The sequence below is a fragment of the Cololabis saira genome, chromosome 10 (assembly GCF_033807715.1).
Source record: "Cololabis saira isolate AMF1-May2022 chromosome 10, fColSai1.1, whole genome shotgun sequence".
Lineage (NCBI taxonomy): Eukaryota > Metazoa > Chordata > Actinopteri > Beloniformes > Belonidae > Cololabis > Cololabis saira.
The window spans coordinates 20303104-20326101 of record NC_084596.1 but is presented as its reverse complement, the minus strand read 5'-3'; the positions used below and the strand labels follow the sequence as shown (position 1 = coordinate 20326101).

Sequence of the window (22998 nt, the reverse complement as noted above, 5' to 3'; positions counted from 1 at the left end):
AACTGCCCAGCACAGCGGTGGATGGGTCATGGTTTGGGCTCGTTGTGCAGCAACAGCAGCTTCTAGTCACCGGGTCGATCATAACTCCTCCATGTGCAAAAGTATTCTGGGGACGAATGTAAGGCCGTAAGCCTCCTGGCTAAAAATGGGTTATGGAACAAGACAATGATCCCAAACACCAGCAAATCTACATCAGAGGCAGAAAAAAGAAAAGAATCGAGGTGTTGCGATGGCCCAGTTATAGTCCAGACCTCAATCCAGTTAAATACGGTGTCATGGGACATTGAGAGACCTCTGCATAAAAGAATGCCATAAATCTTAATGAACATGGAAATAAACGTCTCCATGATGCAGCTCTAGGAGCTGTTAAATTACTATTAAACCTTTATTTAAGAGCCCAAGGATCCCTTTTACAAAAGAGCTTCATTATGAACTATATCCAGTATGTGTTGTCATTGAGTTCATGTGTGACTATAGATGACACCATGATCTAACACAAACATTGAGGCAGCAGCAGCAAGCTTCTCGTTAGCCTTGAACAAAAAATGAAGTTTAAATCTCAAATAACAACTGATTCCAGTTTAAGTTCTGTTGAACGGTATCAAAGGCAGACCGGCTGTGGATGCAGGAGAATATATCAGTGTCGTCAGCATAAAGAGTTACATTAAAAATATTTTGATGAAGATTATTAACATATGAAAAAAATAAAAAAAGTTCCAAAAACGGATCCTTGAGGAACTCCCGTGGTAGCTTCTGCCTGCTCGGTCTCCACCTGACAGATCCACATTATTGAAAGATTTTGATAAATCAGTACAGAAGGGAGCAGAAAAAAAACAAGCTACCATAAAAGTCAGTATAGGAGTAAAATCTATCTAGACTTGCATCCTCCTTCGTCGCTTTACCTTGAGAAGAGAGACTGAGACGTTGTGGACGTACCAGAGATAGTTGGTTGGAGCACTGAGAGCTCCTGTTGAAGAGGATGTCGTCCTTCACCAAGACGGCCACGGCTCTCAGGATGAAGGAGACGAAGAGGTTGAGATGGATGTAGTTCCTGGTGCAGTGGAGCTTCCTGCACACATCCAGACACACACACACACACACACACACACACACACACACACACACACACACACACACACACAAAGTGAGATTTGTTGCAAGATTTTCTTAAATAATGATGCAACAGTTTAGGTCTGAAAACATCTAAAGATGCTGAAATCAGCTTTAGATAAAAAAACAAAAACAAAACAACAACAAACACCATTCTGGCTAAACTGCACTAGCTTCTGTAATTATCTCTGTTTCTTTTGTAAGCTCTGAAATGCCTTGAGCATGTTTCTTTCAATTAAATATGCGGTCGCTTTAAAACAGAAGGGTTCCAGAAACGAGGAGCTCCAACAGGGCGGGTTGTTGCAACACATCTCTCAGCTGCAGTACTTTCATTTTATAGTGTTTTATTATTATTATTTTTTATTTACTTTAAAAAACTGAATAAATTACTTCCAGTTTATTTGTAAATTACAAGGTTATCATACTTTTGAGGGCGTTTGAGGAAAGAAAACAAAACAAAATTTCTCCCAGAGTCAGTTCACCGCAACATAAATCTGCTGTTTGGCCTGAATATTATTGGATATACTGTATGTCCCCACAGGACATATATCAGACTAAATAAATAAAATAAAAAATAAATAAACAAATGTGGGCAATTAACAATAAAGCCATGAAATGGAAAAGCATCCAGCTGGTCAATCCACCATCGCTTGATTAATTAAAATTCAATTAAACTGACTAATTGCTAATTGGAAACACCCTCCTTTCCAATTATGTTGGCTCCCGATTGAAGCCAAGTAGTTTTGAAGATCAGCGTTTGTGGGTTCGATCATAATCCGGCTTGAGAGTTTTAAAACAATAGCAAATTGTTTTCATTTGAGCGACGTAGAGGGAGTCGGCGTGTAACTGAAGCTTGAAATTGTCTCTCGTGAAACTGGCCTGGTACCGCTCCCATTCAAAACGTACCGAACTGAACTTCATGCCAACTTCCACGGCTACAGAATTGCTAATAACAAATTGGATCAACACATTTTTAGTGCTGCAACACCTCCTTTCTTCACTCTGGTCTGGTCGGAGCTCTGCCGACTTCACATGCTTCATGTCTCTGCTGGTTGTACGCCTATCGAATGGTGTCAAGAAGCAGTTTCTACGGCTCAAAGTTAAACCCACAGGAACCAGACGAAGTCTCCATATCAAAGATTAAAGGATGTCTGCAGTGAAGCAACCACTTCAGGATGCTGGTCCTCTTGAAAAAAAGCTAATATTGGACACTATAATGGAGCGTCAAATAAAGGTTTGATGTAACTGGATAAAAAGAACATGCGTGAGCAGTGGCGTCGCCTGGCCTGGGCATCCGGGGCTTCAGCCCCGGACGTTTTTTCTTTAGCCCCGGATAATTCAACTTCAGAAGAAAAAAATCATAACTGTACATTACGAGTCACTAAAGAAGTTGTAGTTTTCCATTATCAGTGAATGCAACAGGGGATGACGTCGAGACACCAAGACCAATCAGAGAGATGGATTGCGTCCGTATTGAACTAATACGGGACGCGATTTGTCCCGTATTTTCATTAACCCCCCATACACACGTCTGTCACACACACATCAACACTAAATTTAACAATAATTAACAAAATAAACCACAGGAAACATTAAGGCCAGCAAAATCTTAGTGGCGGGACAACAGGACCTGCTGCGTCTGTGCCCAGATCTTTCTATGTGCCAGACAGCGCTGCGGGGAGGACTCGGGCTTCACCTCCAGGTAGGGGTTTGGAATTGGGAATTAAAAGTTCCGTATTGAACCAATACGGACATATATTATTCCAGGCCCGGTTCTACGATGGTGCATAAGCAAGCATTGCATCCTCAGTTTGTGTTTGTGTGCTCAGTTGAAAAGACGAAAAGAAAACTGACAAATTCGCCCGCGTTAAGCCTGATTTATGGTTCCGCGTTAAATCGACGGCGTAGGGTTCCATCATCAAAATTATAACAAAGGTTCAGCATATCTTGCTTTGCATGTAATAAGACTAGGTAATATATTAGTTTCACCTTTTAAGTTGAATTATTGAAATAAATTAACCTTTACACCATATTCCAGTTGAATTATTGAAATAAATTAACTTTTACATCATATTCTAGTTGAATTATTGAAATAAGTTAACTTTTACACCAAATTCTAGTTGAATTATTGAAATAAATTAACTTTTACACCATATTCTAGTTGAATTATTGAAATAAATTTACTTTTATATCATATTCTAGTTGAATTATTGAAATAAGTTTACTTTTACACCAAATTCTAGTTGGATTATTGACATAATTTAACTTTTACATCATATTCTAGTTGAATTATTGAAATAAGTTAACTTTTACACCAAATTCTAGTTGAATTATGGAAATAAATTAACTTTTACTCCATATTCTAGTTGAATTATTGAAATAAGTTAACTTTTACACCAAGTTGTAGTTGAATTATTGAAATAAATTAACTTTTACACCATATTCTAGTTGAATTATTGAAATAAGTTAACTTTTACACCATATTCTAGTTGAATTATTGAAATAAGTTAACTTTTACACCATATTCTAGTTGAATTATTGAAATAAGTTAACTTTTACACCATATTCTAGTTGAATTATTGAAATAAGTTAACTTTTACCCCATATTCTTCACCTGAAGCAATATTCTACACCTTGGCTGATGTGGACATACAGAGCATAGGAGGCTATTTCAGCTGCTATATGGGTGGCTGTCTGTACAGTCATGCAAGTTCAATGCTATTAAAGAACACGTTTTTTCATATAAAATAAACACATTTTTATGCAGTTTTGGGGCTTTTTTTTGGCTCCTGCGCTGCTGAAATCGGGGCGTCCTTTATTTCTATTTCTGAAAGGTGGTAACCTCTTTTGCTTTAATTCCTGTGTTATCTATAAGTGAATCATCCTGTTTCTATCAATATAATATGTTTCATTCTGGTACATTTTGGCAGTGTTTGGCTGTAGACAAGACGCAATAAGGCTCAAGAAAGCATTGAGCTTTTTTCCCCAGGTAGATCCCATAGGCTTCTCTATAAGGGTCTGGGCTCAGCCCCCAATGTTCTCAGTCCCAAGAAACGCCCCTGTGCGTGAGACGTAAAATGATGGATGAGAAGCTTGACGCTGCATGTTCTGCAGCGTCTTGGTCTTGATTCTGCTTAACTGGAGCTCCTCCCACAAGATGACATCACTGAAAACACAGCTTCACGCTAAGAAGAGCTCTCAAGATGAGACTCTGGTGTTTCCTCCATGTGTGCTGCCCATCAGACCCACTCAGCTTGTGGGATGACCTTTCCTCCAGAGTACCTCACACAAACTGCCAACTATCTGCAAGCACTATTTATTCACTGTGAAATTCATTCGGTGAGTAGAAATGTTCAGTTTTTAATAAAAAAAACCCCATGTGTAAACAAAGACAAGGCCAAAATGCCAAAGCCAATCAATTCCCTGGTCAAACCAGTAATTTCACGGTTGAACATAAAAGGTTAGACTTGTTTAAAAAAAATAAAAAAAGGTACTGGAGTAGTTTGACTTACCGGAAGAGACACAGGATGGCGCTTCCTGTGGTGAGAGCGATCAGGGACAAGCTGTGGCCCAGAGTGTACAGCGTCTGCACGACCACGTAGAAGACCAGCTGCAGACACGCAGATGACAGTCAGTGTTGCTGAGATCGTCATGAAGCCTCGGCGCTAAAGTACTTGAATCAAAACGACAACAAGCAACGCTACAGACATAAATGTCGGCACAAATTTCATCACAGAGTGACACCACGTGAAAGAGATGGGTGTAAAAGCGTGCGATAATCTTAATCATGCCTGATTTGACCACGTCAACAAGACAGACAAGGCTGGCCATCTTAAACCTCACGACGAAGATGCAACTCCAGTATTTTCTTTGCAGCCATGACATTTCCTGTGAAGTTGTTCAGTGTACACTAAGGTTAGCACTAGGTTAGTGACTTAAACCCTGACTCATTATCAGGCTCCTTTTGAAAATGTTCCCCCTGTAAAGGGGATCCAGTTTGGGAACGGTCACAATTATAATATTTTGTGGACCTGAGTGCTACGTTACTGTCGATTTAAGTGTATTTTAAGGGAAACTGACCAGCAAGGCCTTTTTTCTCATTAATTTGCCATTTTCTGTATTTATGGGATCTGACTTTAAAGCCTAATCTTCTGATGCTACTTCCAGCAGGATAACACGTCATAAAGAATCATCTCAGACTGGTTTCTTGAACATGATGATGAGTCCACTACTCAAACGGCCTCCAGTCACCAGATATTAATCCAATAGAGCACCTTTGGGATGTGGTGGAACGGGGGATTCCCATCATGGATGTGCAGCCGAAGAATCTGCAGCAACAGCGTGATGCTGTCATGTCAATGTGGCTCAAACTCTCTGAGGAATGTTTCCAGGGCCTTGTTGAGTCTATGCTACGAAGGATTAAGGGAGGTCTGAAGGCAAAAGGGGGTCCGACCCGGTACTATCGTGACGGTGAGTGTATGTTGCCCTCTTGATGTATCCTCCTGCTCCTGCACCAACATCTCAGGGGTTGACATGATATGTTATGCTGGTCGTAAATGAATCTGCATCTCTGCCGTTAACCCCCGCTTGTGTTCCAGTATTCAAAACTCACCTCCAGCCCAGTATGAGATGTCAAACTTTATGTTATCGTAGAAACATCAGCAATTTGGCTCTGTTTTCCTCTCACCACAAAGCAATTAGTCTCTTACTTCTAACCTTTTATCCTTTACCTGATCTTTCAGGTTCCATAATTATGCAGATGTCATTTAAGCATGTGACTGCATATATTTGATCTCTTTAAAGATATCAAGAGGATGCTCATATCTTAAAAACAAAACAAACAGATACTACGTTTTATATTTCACAGTACATCATCTTGCCACATGTTCTTGTACTTTGAATCCTGGGTTTTAAAACATGCAAGTCCAACTTTAAAGTTCAGACTCTCAGCTTTACTTGGAGGATGTTGACATCCACACTGGAGCAAAGCTTTAGGAATTACAGCTCTTTAATATGCAAAAACCTCCGGCAACTGACTCAAAAGCTGCCACATCAAACTGTGGAATATTCCTTCTTTGTTTTATTTCTCATTTAAACACGGAAACACGTTTTTTATTTGAATCCGAATGTGGCACTTTCATATAAAAAGGTTGTTGCTTTGAATGCACAGCAAAAGTGCTGCAGACGTACGTGAAGCAGTCCTCCAGTAAGCTGCAGAAGTGAGACAAATCCTTCAGAGGGAGACGGCAGCGACGCCGCCAAGGGCCAAATCCCTCCACTTTTCATGGGATGAACAGAATTAGAGCTACACCTGGTCCGACCGAGCAAAAGGAAAATCAGAATGTAAAGATGGAGAGGAAGATTTCAGAGGATGTGGAGCGCCCTGGAGGATTTCCTCTTGTATAAACTTTCACTCATTTGTTTGGGGGATGATAGCATGAGGACCAGTAAGATCATTTTGCACAAACTCAACTTCAGACCTCAAGTCTTGATGTACGCCGTCATGCAACAGTAACGACGTCTAATCATTCTGCCGTGTTTTTAGATAAATAAACTACATTTTTGAGAGAAAAAAAAAGGTTAGATAACAAATTACATCAAAGACTTAAAATATTAGTGAAACAAACATGTATCATAAATTACAGTACGTCTAAGCCATCTGCAACGATATTGGAACGTAATCGCGGCTAACAGGTGCAGGTCCGGCTTTACCGAGACCGGGCTCCAGTGAAGCTCGCTGATCCGGGTCCAAAATTAATCGAGGAGGCCACAGTGACACGGAGGGAAAGGTCAGCAGAGCGAGGGATTTGCAGGGAGAAAGAGAAAGAGGGATGGCAGCACAATGGGCAATTCAGCCAGGGCAATTCGAGACCCAAAACAAACCAAGCAAGCGAACAGAAGGGCACTGCAGTTACACAACAGGAAAGAAAAAATAAATAAAAAGGGGAGGCGTTTCACCGTGGAGACGTCCTACATGTGAGGACGCTGGAATCTGACTACAAACAGGAAGTCTGTGGCTACTTTAAAAAAAGGACAGAAGACGAAACAATTCATTTTTTTACGTAAGGAAATCTAACTTTACAGAAACAACCCAGGGGAATGGGTTCCACCTGGGACCCTTTCACCCAGAGACAGCTGGGACGGACGAGACCAGACCTCCACCACCCTGAGTAGGACAGACCGAAGAACTGACCGCCAAGTCGTTTAGTGAACTTGGATGGCATCGTTGTTGCATTCAGCACAACTGGAGGATTTGTCCTTCAAATAACACTTGAACTGCTTTCTTCCTCCACTGTACGATTGTAAAAATAAGATAAATCTTATATCAGTGATACAAACATTTACTTTAAGACTGGACTATTGCAAGTGATTATTAAAAGTGGGTCCTTTATACTAAAGAGGTTTGATATGAGAGATCATATTTGAACTCGAGGTCGGAAAAGTAACAACAATGTTGTGTATTAAACAAACAAACAACCAGCAGGGAGGAGGGGAAATGACAGGACAATGTATAAGGACAGGGGCTGATGAGACACAGTTGCAGACAATCAAGAGAGATTGGAGGGCAAGGAAGCCAAAGAACGAAACACAACCGGGACACAGCCTTTCAAAATAAAACAGGAACCAACCAAGAAACCAAAACCCTACAGACACTCAAAACCAGGAACGGCTTGCTGTTACAACCAGGACAGGATGGTCAGTGGCTTATCTGCGTACCGAAAATGCTTTGAAACATAAACAGCGAAGAAGAGTTTGGTCCTCATCAAAATTTGCAAGAATAGGTCATGTCTGGATGCTAGTTTTGGAACAGGAGCTCGACATAAGTGGTGACATTGTCATGTGACCCAGCCTGCAGATTCAAACTAGTCCCACAAGCTCGATTTCCTTTTCCTTTTTCTTTTTTTTAAGGAATTGCACTGGGTCACAATGCATCCAGTCAATGCTTCTTCTCTTGTACTTCACACACAAGCTGTACTTATATAATCTCCAGTAACCCCCCCCCCCAAAAAAATAGTAAAAAAAAAAAAAAAAAAGGTTTTGCTGTAAAATGACCATCAAAGCAAAATGGCTGTGTCCTGCATATTTCTTTAATTTTTGCCGTAACATTAAAGCCGAAACCTAAGGTTTTTTGGAGTAAAAAGAGTCGATCAAAAGTACGACTGAACTTGTTTTCTTGGCTTTCAACTACATTAAAGGGCAGATGTGATTTTGAATTCAGGAAGCAATGTCACCATCAAATACGTAGGTATCAAAACCAAATTACTCGTAGCCTTGGGCTTTTATTTTTTTCATATTAAATTTCCACCTGAAAAAAAAAAAAGTAATTTCAGTCAGAAATAGCTGCAGAAGTGAGGGCAATATTAACAACTTCAGTTCTGTGGATTAGAAACACCGGGGCATTTTGATATGCCATCAGGGTCCTTATACTCATCAAATGTTCAGAATGAATTTTACACGTTATTACATTAATTCAAAACAGGGGAAGTAAAAACTAAATTTAAATAAAAATGGAACAAATTTGATAGGACCTCTTTTTTAAAGTTCTGGACACAAATGCTTTCAAATTTCATCCTTAAGTTAAAACTATAACAACCCTAGGCTCTGGTTGAGGTCTTTCATATTGATCCAATCTGTGTGTCCTGGCTAACCTTTCTTAAACCACATGTATAGAGGGCAGTGTTGTGCAAGTTCATACATCTCATGACATGAACTAGTTCAAAGTTCAGTTCACATAGTTTAAAAATGAACAGTTCATGTTCATAGTTCACCATTTTCACTTTGAACTAGTTCAAATTCAGTTAATTTCAATATTTTTAGGTGAGAAGTACGAATGAAACGCCACCCTATCCTAAAACTGTTCACTGTATAGTATACCCTATAGTATACCGTAGTATGGTCCCCAGGACTTCCTGTTCTGCATGTTATAGATGTTTCTCTGCTTCAGCACCCTGATTAAAATGACTGTCATTAACAGACTTGTGCAGATCTGGATGACAAGCTGATGACGACCATTATTTAGAATCAGGTGTGATGATGCAAGGAAACATCTAAAACATGCAGGACAGGGGGTCCCGAGGACCAGGGTTGAAGACTCCTGCTGTAGTGGCTTTTCAACTTTACTCAGAGGCTGTAAATCTCCAACAATGTAGTCAATTATCAATGTGTCTCCCTGCTGCTGGGAAATCAAACCCCTGAAGGTGCAGCAGTGAGACTGGGGTCGTTTGAGGCTGTTGGGTCTTCTTGGTCTTTCCTGATGACTTTTTTTGATTGTCAAGGACTCGCAGATATTTTCTCACACTGGACTGATGCTTTAACTCAAGATGACTTTTAAAATTTGAAGTTGACGAGGCAGACGCTCAGACTTGTTTTCTCGGCGCAGGTGGACATAATTTGCACAGAAAGGTTAGATTTTTACCGTCGGACTCTTTGGGAGACGATGTGTAAAATTCCTTCAGATAATGATAAGCGGATCATCATCTGACGGCTCGCTGATGCTGCGTCCGCAACGTCTGTCTCTTCACCTGTCATTCGTAAAACCTGCACCGGGCTCAGACCGCCGTTGCCATGGAGCTGGTGCCCGTTCTTATGCTAGTGTGTGCGCTGCATTGTGGGTAAGGTAGTGTGAAGTCATCGTCTCGTCAAGTATTTTAAATGTGCGCGCTGCCCGCTGGTGAAATGAGAAGGAGGATTATTCCGTAATAATTGGACCTAAACAGTGAAACTGAAACTCACATAAACAGTTCAAATTCCAGTTCGTGATCTGCAGAATGAACAAGTTCACGTTCAAGTTCTTTATTTGCAAATGTGTTGCGTTCAGTTCAACGTTCTCACAGAAATGAACGTGTTCAATGAACGCGTTCATGCACAACACTGATAGAGGGAATGTGCATGACGTCTCAGATGCGACTTCACAGCGGGTTACGCCCACTGGGTGGCAGAAAGACTGAGTGGCAGCGTAAACTTTCAGTTTGAGCAACTCGAAAACATCTAAAATGTGCCATCGACTGTACTCAAAGATTTTGCAAGTTATCGTTTTACAGACTGCCGAAAAATAAGCTTAAGAGAGATCCAAGAGATGGATTGCTGCAATTCGCAGAAACAACTGGATTCCAGGCACTGAAACTTGGATTTGCGGTTCCCATTTTGTATCAGGTAATGCTAACGTTAAACGGTAAATCATAAAGTTTGGTCACTTTCACTTTCATTTCGCCAACAAATCCTGGCTTGAAGTAGGACCAAGCGTGAAGACTTTTGTATGCCTTCAAACTTTGCTTCATGTATTTCCCTAGTGTAATTATGAGACGGAAAAACTTGGACCTGTGCGTCTCTTGTCAATACAGTTGTATTGTGATACAAAAGAATATCTTAAGTCTTATTTTAGCGACCAGACGAAAACATAAAACATATTTCATGTATTTTTGGCTGTTTCAGGATGTCAAAACTATCTAGATGGGCTACAATCCTGATTCTGGCCAGCAGCGTTGTCGCCGTAGCCGGAATCACAGGACCAGGCAGCTCCTCAGCTGAGTTTGTGTCATGAGTTTTAAAGATGACATATGGAAAAAACATAATTGTTGGCTTGAGAGAGTTTTTGAAAACGGGTGATTAAATCAACCATTCGGATCAGCGGGATACAGTCACATCAGGCTTGGATCAGAACTACCCAGCTAACGCATCTTTAACTCAACGACAACTTCATATTTTACTACTCTTGCTGTACCTCAGACGGAGGAAGCATAAACCCTGAGGTTCAAACCAAATAAGAGAACAGGAAGAGTGGACCTGAGTGTCTCAGTCCAGCCTCTAAAACCAGCGGCTGTGAATAAAGTCGTGAAGACGCGGTTGAAAGAAGAGCAGTTGTACCGCATCCCTGTGATCAAATCACGTGTCAGTCGTTTCAATAAGTGCTCGGGCAACTCTCAGCTTTGGAAAAAAGGGCAAAATATGTCTCCTTTAATATCAGAGACAGTCTGTTCAGACCGCAGGGATACAAGCGACAACATGGGAAAGATAAAAATAGACTTCATCTTTGAGGCTAATTCAGATCAGCTGTCAGTCAAGTCCATCAGTAATGATGGCATTCCTTGTAGTTAAAAAAAAAACAACAACAAAAAGCTAAACTATCTGATCCAAGTGAGGAATGAAAAGCTCAGCATGAGCCACGTCTGAGTCTGCATCAATTTTAATCCAAAGCGTTAACATCAGTTCACATTTCTACATGGATGAGATTAAGAGTTACTGAATTTATTCAGAATAGGGCTGGGCGATATGGACCAAAAGTCATATCTCGATATTTTCTAGCTAAATGGCGATACTCGATATATATCTAGATATTTTTTCTGTGCCTTAATTGGGGTTTCCCCCAAAGCATTACAAACCCTTAAAAAAACAATCAGTTTTAATACAAAGCCTCGTGCCAAATGTCACACAGGTACCTTTGTTAACAGAGGTCTGCACAATATCAAAATGTATAAAACAAATGAAATAAAAATAAACTGCCTGCATATATAGAATAAAAATGCTTCTTGAATAAAATAAAACAAATATCCCTTTCCTGCATAACAATTAAATTAAAATACACTGTGCAATTAATACAATGTAGACAGTAACAGGCAGACTTTTCCACTGAGGTTGACAGTTGTGCAAATAACAAAGAATTTGTGCAAATCTCAAATAAAACATCCAAGTCAATTTGTCAGAAAATAAGCTATATCAAAATCATTAAAAAAAAAAATGTAAAAAAAAAAATATATATATATTTTTCTTTTTAAATCGATATAAACGATATTGTCTCGTACCATATCGTGTTTGAAAATATATCGATATATATTAAAATCTCGATATATCGCCCAGCCCTAATTCAGAAGCATGTTGAGAGCTTCCACTCAAACCTTGATCCTAACAGTCAGTGAAAGAAAAACATAATGCTGAAACAACAATAGTCTTGTTTTTTCTCCTTCAAACTTTTAAGAGGAGGCTGACATGTCTGTTAGTTGCAGTTTTCAGTTTTGGTCACTAGATGTCACTAACTCTTAACAGCGCTGATTTTTAAACAAAACCTTGTAGGTTACGTTCTTGATTTACCACTTTTGGCTATTTTATTCAAATATCTGCACAGTTTTTGACCCAGGACCACGTAATGAATAACCATTCATGATTTGATGTAGTAAAATGTGGAAAGAAAGAAAAAAAAAAGCATGACTCGCTGTTTTTTTTTTATCTCATTCTGGAACTTTCCTTTTAGGTTTCATCATCACATTAAATATGTGTCTCTTGTGTTGCAGTAGATGTGATGCAATTAGTCTTTGTACTCTGAGGACAACACATGCTCATTAAAGTGTTGTGCTGGAAGATGGAGAGAAACTGTTTTTTCTTTTGTTTTCCTCCTCAGAAAACCACCGTATTTGGCATGAAGAGCGGATCATTTTCTGTTTAATTTTCTGTTATTCCTTCTCTTTTTGCGACAAAATCAAGGACTGTTTTCTTGGTAAGAAGCTCTTTTCACTGGCATCAAATTTACGCAAATCTCCCGTTTGTAAGGAAAACACTGGATTTATTTTATCCTGATCCTTCAAATCTTAACTTCAGTATCTGCCTTTCCATGAGGCTTAAAAATATCCATCACTTTTTCGTCGTTTATCTTTGCAAAATAACACCAATGAGTATGCAAAATCACAGTATTGAAACATTACAACATGCAGGTAGAAAGCAAGACTTCGAGCATGTAAAATATCTACAATTAGTTGTGATTAACGAGTTCAGTGAAACCTTAACATAAAACATATCTGCAACTACTCCGTTAGAAGTGGACGAGAACTTGTTTTGGGTTTTTGACTCAATTTCTGTTAGAACTTTAGTAGCATAGCGGCTTTTCAGTAATTTTTCTCCCCCACATGCACTTTGGTTTGAGGTATAATCGTTTTCAGTCCAATATGAAATAAAACTTACATACCAGTTCAAAAGACACCTTTTCTGCTGTTGCAAGATAAAAGTTGTAATTTTCCCTCTTTTGATGTTTCAGTGACCGGTGGAAAATGGAAAAAGCCTTTTTTTTTAACCTTTAAATTATGACGCTTCTTTGATTTCAGGGTTTCTTTAAGCCATCAGAGAGAACGGACCTACCGCTGCAAGTGTTGCTTTGGAAAAATATATGAAATTTGACTTTTCGCTCGGAAGGTTTGTCAGTACTTCCCCCCGTTTTCCATTCATCTCGCCCCAGAAATGTGTGATTGTTGGGTCTTTGAGTCCTTTCCTTTCTCCAGTGCTAGTAATAAATTTAATACACAAAGAGCCTGTGAGACATAAATGCCACAGTTTCTTCCTTTTGTCCTGTGAAAAGGGAGAGGTGGACCGATTTGAGTCCAGGCGGTATTGTAGAGGATGTCTTTGGTTGATTCGTACCGAGAGTGTCAACTGAGAGGCCAGACCCAATCATACAAAAGGGGGGGGTTCAGAGCCGGATGTGACCCAAACTGAACCACAGCAGTTGAAGTGCAGAAGGGCAGCAATTATCAAAACAGACACTAAAAAAGGCCAAACACCGTCCACACCACAGGAACTCTGATTCGTCTACGAAGATGCTACGTCTCTGGTCGCCTCACAGAGTTCCCTGACGTCTGCAGTCAAGACTGAGTTTAGAGGCAAACGTTTCAGGCTTTTCTACTAAAGAACATCTATTAAAATTGGCATTTAAAGCCTGGATAACAAAATGTATTAATGTGTTTCAAAGAAATGCCTCTATAATGTTTTTTAATACTCACTTCAGCGCCAAAACTGTCCAGCAGGCTTTTGAAATAATAATAATAATAACTTGACTTTTTGCCCTTCGGTGCAGTTAGTGGTGAGACGTTTCCACAGAGACATAAAAGCAACCATGCACAGATTTTCCTGTATTTTGTTCAAAGAAAAAATTTTCAAAGTTAAGTTTTTGGTGTTAAATTGAGTTAATAATAATAATTATTATTATAATAATAATAATAATAATAATAATAATAATAATAATAATACACTTTATTTATATAGAACCCTTCTTAACAAAGTTACAAAGTGCTTCCCAAGAACAATAAAATACATCAAGATAAAACTACAGTGTATAGTGGAGTTGAGAAATTATTTGCTTGTAATTAGATGCTTTTTTTTTTTTTTTTTTTTAAATTTTCAATCTTCTGTACGGTAAAAGGTTAAAGTACCATCAGTTTTAAATATTTTGATTTTTTAAATGTATTTTTTAACAGCAATGACGAAGATTAAAGGTCACTGTGGGTCAGAAACCACAAGCCTGAACCCAAACTGACTCTCACTCGTTCTGCAGACTGCTGGGAGGAGCCGTGCTCGCAGTCTCATCAGTGTCTAGAAAGCAGCTGGTCCAGATGGTGTCCCAGGATGAGCCCTTAGAGACGGCATGCTGAGAGCTGTGAAGTCTTCGCAGCCGTGTTTAATATACTGCATCGCCATCAGAGAGCTTCGTCCCAACCTGTCTTAAAACATCCCTAATGTGCCACTGCACAACAGACTGCAATAAAGGGCCTCAATGACGACATGTCAGAGGCATCAGCACCTATAGTTATGAAGAACCTGGAGAGACTGGTGCTGAAATATATCAAAGCTGCTCTCTCAGTCACTCTGGACTCCCCCAAGACTGCACTGCTCCATCTGGAGAAAAAAAACAGGAATATACGCATGGTTGTTATATTTGTGGACTCCACTTCTGTTTAAAATATCCTTCCCAGCCAACTTCCGCACAAAATGACCGACCCAGGGCTTCAGCGTAACGTCTGCTCATGGACACTGGACTGGACTTTCTAACCCACCGGACAGACAAGAAGATGTACCACTACAATACAGTACTCTTAGTAGAGGGGCTCCACAAGGCTATGATAAAAGCCCCTCCCAGTACTTGACTGCACCCAAAACACAACTACTGTCACTGTTTGGTTTCGGTTCCTGTTTTATTTTGAAACCCGTGTCTTTGTGTTTCAGTTCTGTCTTTACTTCCCTGGTTCCCATCTGCCCTGATTGTCTGCACCCGTGTCTCGTCAACCATTCTGTGTATATCTTGTCTTGTCTTTCTCTTGCTCCCTGCTGGTCCGTACCGTTTCTTCTCTCGATGTTTCCTTTCATGCTTTTGGATTTTTGCTCCCATGTTTTTTGTCAACCATGCTCTGCAGCGCTTTTGGTTTGATTTTGACACAATAAATCATCTTTTTTTTGGAACTCCTGCCTCCTGGTCTCTCCTGCGTTTGGGTCCTAATCAACCACTTTGCGACAACTGCAATGGTGGTTCTGACCCGCAGAGGCTGACAAATTGGATGTGCGGTCCACAACTTGGTCTTAAAACACCAAGAAAAGCTAAGAAATGTCCACCAGCTCCTGAAGATAGATGGGAAGTGTGTGGAGAGAGTTGCAAACTTTTTCAAATGAGGTGAGCTGCTTCTTCAAAGCGAGTGGTGGGATTCCTGCTTTTTCTACACATCTCATGGGATCTCACATGGACACAACACCAACTGCCCGGCCCAGCAAGCAGAGCAGAACCAGATCATATCCATGTATAATTGAAACATCGAGACCCGCTGTGGCCGTCTAAGCTCTCAGACCTCCAACTTTTATCACAGATAGCTGAAAAGTGTGGATCTAAAAAGTCACAAATGTTTAAGAAAGTGTTTTTCATGTTTTCCATTTATGCATTAAGACTTTAAGGACATTAAGGACTTATGCTTCCACTTTGAGGTTATTGTTATCCATTCACAGACCTGGGTGAAGCCCTGCTGAGGTATTGAGGGGCTATCGTGGTCTATGGCTACTTCCTGCGTCCTTGTCTGTTTGTGTTTTCCCTTTTGTCGCAGTCCTGGTTCCTGGGTTTTGACCTTGAATTTCAATGTTGTGTTAAACTTTGTTTCTCATTCTTGAATCACCGCACGTTCAGAGTCTGATCCCTCTCAGTGACACAACAGGTTTCTGATGACATTATTGGAATATATGAAACTTCAGTTTTTGTATTTTTGTACTTTAAAAAAAAAATTAATCAGAAGCACAACTTTCAAAAGTTAAGTTGTCGCATTTATAAGTGCGGTCTAATGAGGGCCAACAGTAGCGGAGCAGTTCAACTGTCTAAGCCGTCGGAAAGTTTCTTGCTTGGATAAATATCTGTTTTTATAAAAATAAATAAATAAATAAATCTCTGTCAATATTTAACACCAATTTGCTGAAAGAGTGAAGGGAGATGGTTTCAAGACATAATCCAAACACCAGACAGAGAAGCTCACACAGACAAACACAAACAAATATTTTGCTTATTTGTATCATAAAACCGTCAGGCCGACTGACCTTTAGAGATCTCTAACCACAAACTGCGATAATTACCAACCAACCCTGCAGGCTTCGTCAATTAGAGGCCACTAATGGGCCCCATTGTTCAGTGGCTTCCTCTGCTGCACGTTTCATCAGCGTGTAACTGACAACGTCAAAAGGCAGGGAAACAAAAAGGGCGAGAGACGTTTTACTGCACCTTGTCCTGGCTGGAGTCCGACCCGCAGGCGCTGCTTATGTTCGGGAAAACCTCCGACCAGCCCGCGGTTGTGCAGTTCCTGCTGATGTTACCTGTGAGAGAGGAGACGCCGCAACAGTTAGTCCAATGCAGCTTCCAAAGCAGACCACAGACGGTCTTTGCTTCCTTCATTCAGCCTGCAGGACTACGACGACATTAACTCATGAAACATTCACTTAAATCTAAATCCCGATGCCAGTCATCTCCTCTGTTGTGTTTAAATATAGGTGAGTAGCTCAATATGACGTGTGACAACGTTTAACTTTGACGGCCCGGCTTGTCACGGTCCATCAGTCTGAGTGGCTGACAATTGCTCGTTAACAGATTTTGACAGGTGCCTCATCCAATCCGTGCAAGAAACCCGTCTTTAAATCCAGACTGAGCTGCAGCAGGTTCTGGATAGTGATGTTGGATACCACCGATTTCCTTTCCGATCCAATATTGAGTAACATCCGGGCTGGTATCGGCGATACCGATTCGATACCGACACACTGTGCAAATATACCTAATGTTCCCAGTAAATCTAAAAAAAATTGGTGTAATTTATTGCACAGAGCTTAAGGATACAAGACATCAGAGTCACTTATTTTTAGAGTCAGAAGTAAACTGAGGTAGCAGCCTCATTCACAATACAGCTGGGCTGTTACTGCCTCAGCAAATCAGACAGGCCTCCTCTCTGTCCGTTTTTAAATCCCTTCTCAAAACCCACCTTTTCTCCTTGGCTTTTAACACTTAGCAAGACAGTTGACTTTATTAGGGCCCGAGCACCTTCAGTGCGAAGGCCCTATTGTATTTGCAGGAATTTTTATTATTATTATTATTATTAGGGCCCGAGCACCTTCAGTGCGAAGGCCCTATTGTATCTGTAGGAATTTTTATTATTAGGGCCCGAGCACTTGCAGTGCGAAGGCCCTATTGTATTTGCAGGAATTTTTATTATTATTATTATTATTATTTTTCTTCTGACAAAGTGATGGCCTTTTTGCCCCCCTTAACATGCCCAAAAAGTCACCAAATTTTGCACCCTAGTCAGGCCTGGCGAAAAATTTGATATTTAATGGTTTGCATTAATGGGCGTGGTAAAATGGCTCAACAGCGCCCCCTTGAAAACTTTGTGCCTCAAGCCCCACGATACGGTTTGACGTACATGCACGAAAATCGGTACACACCTGTATCATGGGACAACTTAAACAAAAGTCTCTTGGGGTCATGCCCGAAACCAAACAGGAAGTCGGCCATTTTGAATTAATCGTGTCATTTTGGCGAAATTTATGCCATTCCTTCGAAAGTTAATTCAGCCCGAACCGTAACGTGCCCCCAGGTGTGTTATACATCAAAATGTGCGTCTCCCTCCTGCGACCACACGCATTACTTTTCTCTTTCAAAAGCGTTACCGTGGCGACGCTAGACGCCAAAAAGCGCGCCCACCCTTCATCTCGTTGCTTCAGACAGAAAAAACTTTGCGCCTCAAGCCCCATAATACGGTTTGACGTACCTGAACGAAAATCGGTACACTCCTGTATCATGTCGCAACTAAAAGAAAAGTCTCTTGGCGCCATGGCCGAAACCGAACAGGAAGTCGGCCATTTTGAACATTCTGAATTAATCGCGTAATTTTGGAGCAATATATGCCATTCCTTCGAGAGTTAATTCAGCCCGAACCGTATCGTGAACCCAGATGTGTTATACATCAAAATGTGCGTCTCCATCCTGCGACTACACGCATTACTTTTCTCTTTGAAAAGTGTTACTGTGGCGACGCTAGACGCCAACAAGCGCACCCCCCCTTCATCTGATTGGTCCATATTTGATAGTTCCCCAAAAGGCACCAAATTTGGCATGCAAGCCAGGCCTGGCGATAAATTTGATATTTCATGGTTTGCATTAATGGGCGTGGCAAAATGGCTCAACAGCGCCCCCCGGAAAACTTTGTGCCTCAAGCCCCACAATACGGTTTGACGTACATGCACGAAAATCGCTACACACCTGTATCATGGCACAACTTAAAGAAAAGTCTCTTGGAGCCATGGCCGAAACCGAACAGGATGTCAGCCATTTTGAATTAATTGTGTAATTTTGGCACAATTTATGCCATTCCTTCGGCAGTTAATTCAGCCCGAACCGTAACGTGCACCCAGGTGTGTTATACACCAAAATGTGCGTCTCCATCGTGCGACACCACGCATTACTTTTCTCTTTCAAAAGTGTTACCGTGGCGACGCTAGACGCAAAAAAGCGCACCCACCCTTCATCTGATTGGTCCATATTTGATAGTTCTCCAAAAGTCACCAAAATTTGCATGCAAGCCAGGCCTGGCGATAAATGTGATATTTCATGGTTTGCATTAATGGGCGTGGCCTAACGGCTCAACAGCGCCCCCTAGAATACTTTTCTCTGCCATAACTTTTGAATGGTTTCACATAGAGAGTCGTGGGTGGTGTCATGGGACTCTGTAATGAGTCCTTAAGCTTCGTTGGCCTTAATTAGCCCCGCCCCTTCTTCTGATTGGTTGTCCCGATTTTCTGCTATAACTTTTGAATGGTTTGACATAGAGAGTCGTGGGTGGTGTCATCCGATTCTTTATGGAGTCCTTGAACTTCATTGGCCTGAATTAGCCCCGCCCCTTCTTCTGATTGGTTGTCCTTTTTTTATAATAAAATTGCCGCGAGCCGCCAGTCGCTCTCGCGCTGACTCCCGCTTCCTGATTCAAACGTCTGCCGGCCCCGCCCCCTGACCAATCAGTGGCGAGTAGGGTGATGACGGCCCCGCCCCCCGACCAATCAGTGGCGAGTAGGGTGATGACGGCCCCGCCCCCCGACCAATCAGCTCCCTGTAATGTGGTGACTTCAGAAATATTCCCGGCTCAGCCCGGTTACAACCTTGGCAGAATGGTTACAGAAAAAGTAATAATTTAAATAGTAGGGTTTTACTAATATTTATAACTTACAAATATTTAAAAAATTAGGAAAAAAAAGTTCCATACATTTTATCGCTATGTTGGTCTGTCCTAAGCCAGTAGGTCAAATAAAAAGGAATAGCTGAGACTTAGCTCAGCCAGATTATTGCGGTCTTTGCTGCCAGAGGTCGAGAGTTCAAGCCTGGCTTGATATGCCAAAATTTTTGTCAGCAATTTTTGTGTTTTTTTTACATCAAAATGTTCGTCTCTGTCCTGTGACGACGCACATTACTTTTCTCTTTCCCCTTCTTCTGATTGGTTGTCCCGATTTTCTGCCATAACTTTTGAATTTGAGTGGAGTTTGCGCGCGCAGCTCCCGCGGGGGGAGGGGCTGATGTTCAGCGCGGCCGCCATCTTGGTCGAGGCGCCGCATTGACTGCCTGAGAACGTCGGGCGTGGCCGCCATCTTGGATCGGTATCGCTTTAACTCTAGAGCGTTCACTTCTATTGTGGAAGGAGGTGTCTGCATAAGTAAAATAACTATAACTCACTTGATTTTCAACCGATTTTCACGCGGTTTGCTTTGTTACAAACGGCAGACATGTAGCTATGATACAGGATGCTTGATGTACGTTAAATATGCAAGCTTTCATGCTAAAATACGTTCTGCAGGTAGTCACACTTCAGGTATACACACACACACACACACACACACACATATATATATATATATATATATATATATATATATATATATATACACACACACACACACACACACACACACACACACACACACACACACACACACACACACACACACACACACACACACACACACACACACAATATACACAATACAAAATACAGTATAGCATATTAATGAATGTATTAATATATTTGATTAACAGACATAACAAGCTTAAAAACAAAAAACATAACGGATGACAGCATACAATTGTCATAATGGAGAAAAAAAAGAAACATTTGGAAGGAGTGTGTGTGTGAGGAATTGTATATTAGTGTTATAAATTGAAATTATATAATAATGCAATCGCTATGATATATAATTTTACAATATAATACAGTCAAAAATATATGAAATGAAGCAACATACAATGCAATAATACAATATGCTATATTACTGGGTACGCTAATATGAAATAACAACATGTAATATAATATGGTATAATAGATTAATATAATATCATACATTCTGGACCATGAGATACAGCTGTACTGTATGATCGTCGTTCATTTGAGTGATCTGATTTTTTTTTTCATGGTTTGCATTAATGGGCGTGTCCTCACGGCTCAACAGCGCCCCCTAGAATACTTTTTTCTGCCATAACTTTTGAAAGGTTTGACATAGAGAGTCGTGGGTGGTGTCATGGGACTCGGCATTGAGTCCTTGACCATAATTGGTGACAATTAGCCCAGTCCCTTTTTCTGATTGGTTGTCCCTATTTTCTGCTATAACTTTTGAATGTTTTGACATAGAGAGTAGTGGGTGGTGTCATGGGACTCTGTAATGAGTCCTTGATCTTCTTTGCCCTGAATTAGCCCCGCCCCTTCTTCTGACAGGTCGTCCCTTTTTTCTGCTATAACTTTTGAAGGGTTTGACATAGGAAGTCGTGGGTGGTGTCATTTCTGATATGCTTATGGGGGGCGGTTGACGTGAGTGCGAGGGCCCGTTCATTGCTGCTTGCAGCTTTAATTATTATTATTATTTTCCTGACAAAGTGAAGGCCTTTTTGCCCCCCTTAACATGCCCAAAAAGTCACCAAATTTTGCATCCTAGTCAGGCCTGGCGAAAAATTTGATATTTAAAGGTTTGCATTAATGGGCGTGGCAAAATGGCTCAGCAGCGCCCCCTTGAAAACTTTGTGCCTCAAGCCCCACGATACGGTTTGACGTACATGCACGAAAATCGGTACACACCTGTATCATGGGACAACTTAAACAAAAGTCTCTGGGCGTCATGTCGAGAAACCGAACAGGAAGTCGGCCATTTTGAATTAGTCGTGTCATTTTGGCGAAACTATGCCATTCCTTCGAAAGTTAATTCAGCCCGAACCGTAACGTGCCCCCAAGTGTGTTATACATCAAAATGTGCGTCTCCATCCTGCGACAACACGCATTACTTTTCTCTTTCAAAAGCGTTACCGTGGCGACGCTAGACGCCAAAAAGCGCGCCCACCCTTCATCTGATTGGTTCGACAGAAAAAACTTTGTGCCTCAAGCCCCATAATACGGTTTGACGTACATGAAGGAAAATCGGTACACACCTGTATCATGTCACAACTTAAAGAAAAGTCTCTTGGCGCCATGGCCTAAACCGAACAGGAAGTCGGCCATTTTGAACATTCTGAATTAATTGCGTAATTTTGGAGCAATATATGCCATTCCTTCGAGAGTTAATTCAGCTCGAACCGTATCGTGAACCCAGATGTGTTATACATCAAAATGTGCGTCTCCATCCTGCGACTACACGCATTATTTTTCTCCTTCAAAAGTGTTACTGTGGCGACGCTAGACGCCAACAAGCGCACCCCCCCCTTCATCTGATTGGTCCATATTTGATAGTTCCCCAAAAGGCACCAAATTTGGCATGCAAGCCAGGCCTGGCGATAAATTTGATATTTCATGGTTTGCATTAATGGGCGTGGCAAAATGGCTCAACAGCGCCCCCCGGAAAACTTTGTGCCTCAAGCCCCACAATACGGTTTGACGTACATGCACGAAAATCGGTACACACCTGTATCATGTCGCAACTTAAAGAAAAGTCTCTTGGAGCCATGGCCGAGACCGAACAGGAAGTCAGCCATTTTGAATTAATTGTGTAATTTTGGCGCAATTTATGCCATTCCTTCGGCAGTTAATTCAGCCCGAACCGTAACGTGCACCCAGGTGTGTTATACACCAAAATGTGCGTCTCCATCGTGCGACTACACGCATTACTTTTCTCTTTCAAAAGTGTTACTGTGGCGATGCTAGACGCGAAAAAGCGCACCCACCCTTCATCTGATTGGTCCATATTTGATAGTTCTCCAAAAGTCACCAAATTTGGCATGCAAGCCAGGCCTGGCGATACATTTGATATTTCATGGTTTGCATTAATGGGCGTGGCCTAACGGCTCAACAGCGCCCCCTAGAATACTTTTCTCTGCCATAACTTTTGAATGGTTTCACATAGAGAGTCGTGGGTGGTGTCATGGGACTCTGTAATGAGTCCTTAAGCTTCGTTGGCCTTAATTAGCCCCGCCCCTTCTTCTGATTGGTTGTCCCGATTTTCTGCTATAACTTTTGAATGGTTTGACATAGAGAGTCGTGGGTGGTGTCATCAGATTCTTTATGGAGTCCTTGACCTTCATTGGCCTGAATTAGCCCCGCCCCTTCTTCTGATTGGTTGTCCTTTTTTTATAATAAAATCGCTGCGAGCCGCCAG

General features: G+C 41.1%; 1 protein-coding gene across 1 annotated transcript in view; it reads right to left on the bottom strand.

The window, feature by feature from the left end:
* Nucleotides 1-22998, bottom strand: part of LOC133451902 (vasoactive intestinal polypeptide receptor 2-like) — a 135672-nt gene that overhangs the window by 18719 nt on the left and 93955 nt on the right. Inside the window, exons 4-6 of the mRNA XM_061731056.1 lie at nucleotides 16616-16707; nucleotides 4623-4720; nucleotides 937-1069 (exon numbers count right to left, since the gene is read on the bottom strand). Coding sequence (XP_061587040.1) covers nucleotides 937-1069; nucleotides 4623-4720; nucleotides 16616-16707 — 323 coding nt within the window. The remainder of the gene's footprint in view (nucleotides 1-936; nucleotides 1070-4622; nucleotides 4721-16615; nucleotides 16708-22998) is intronic.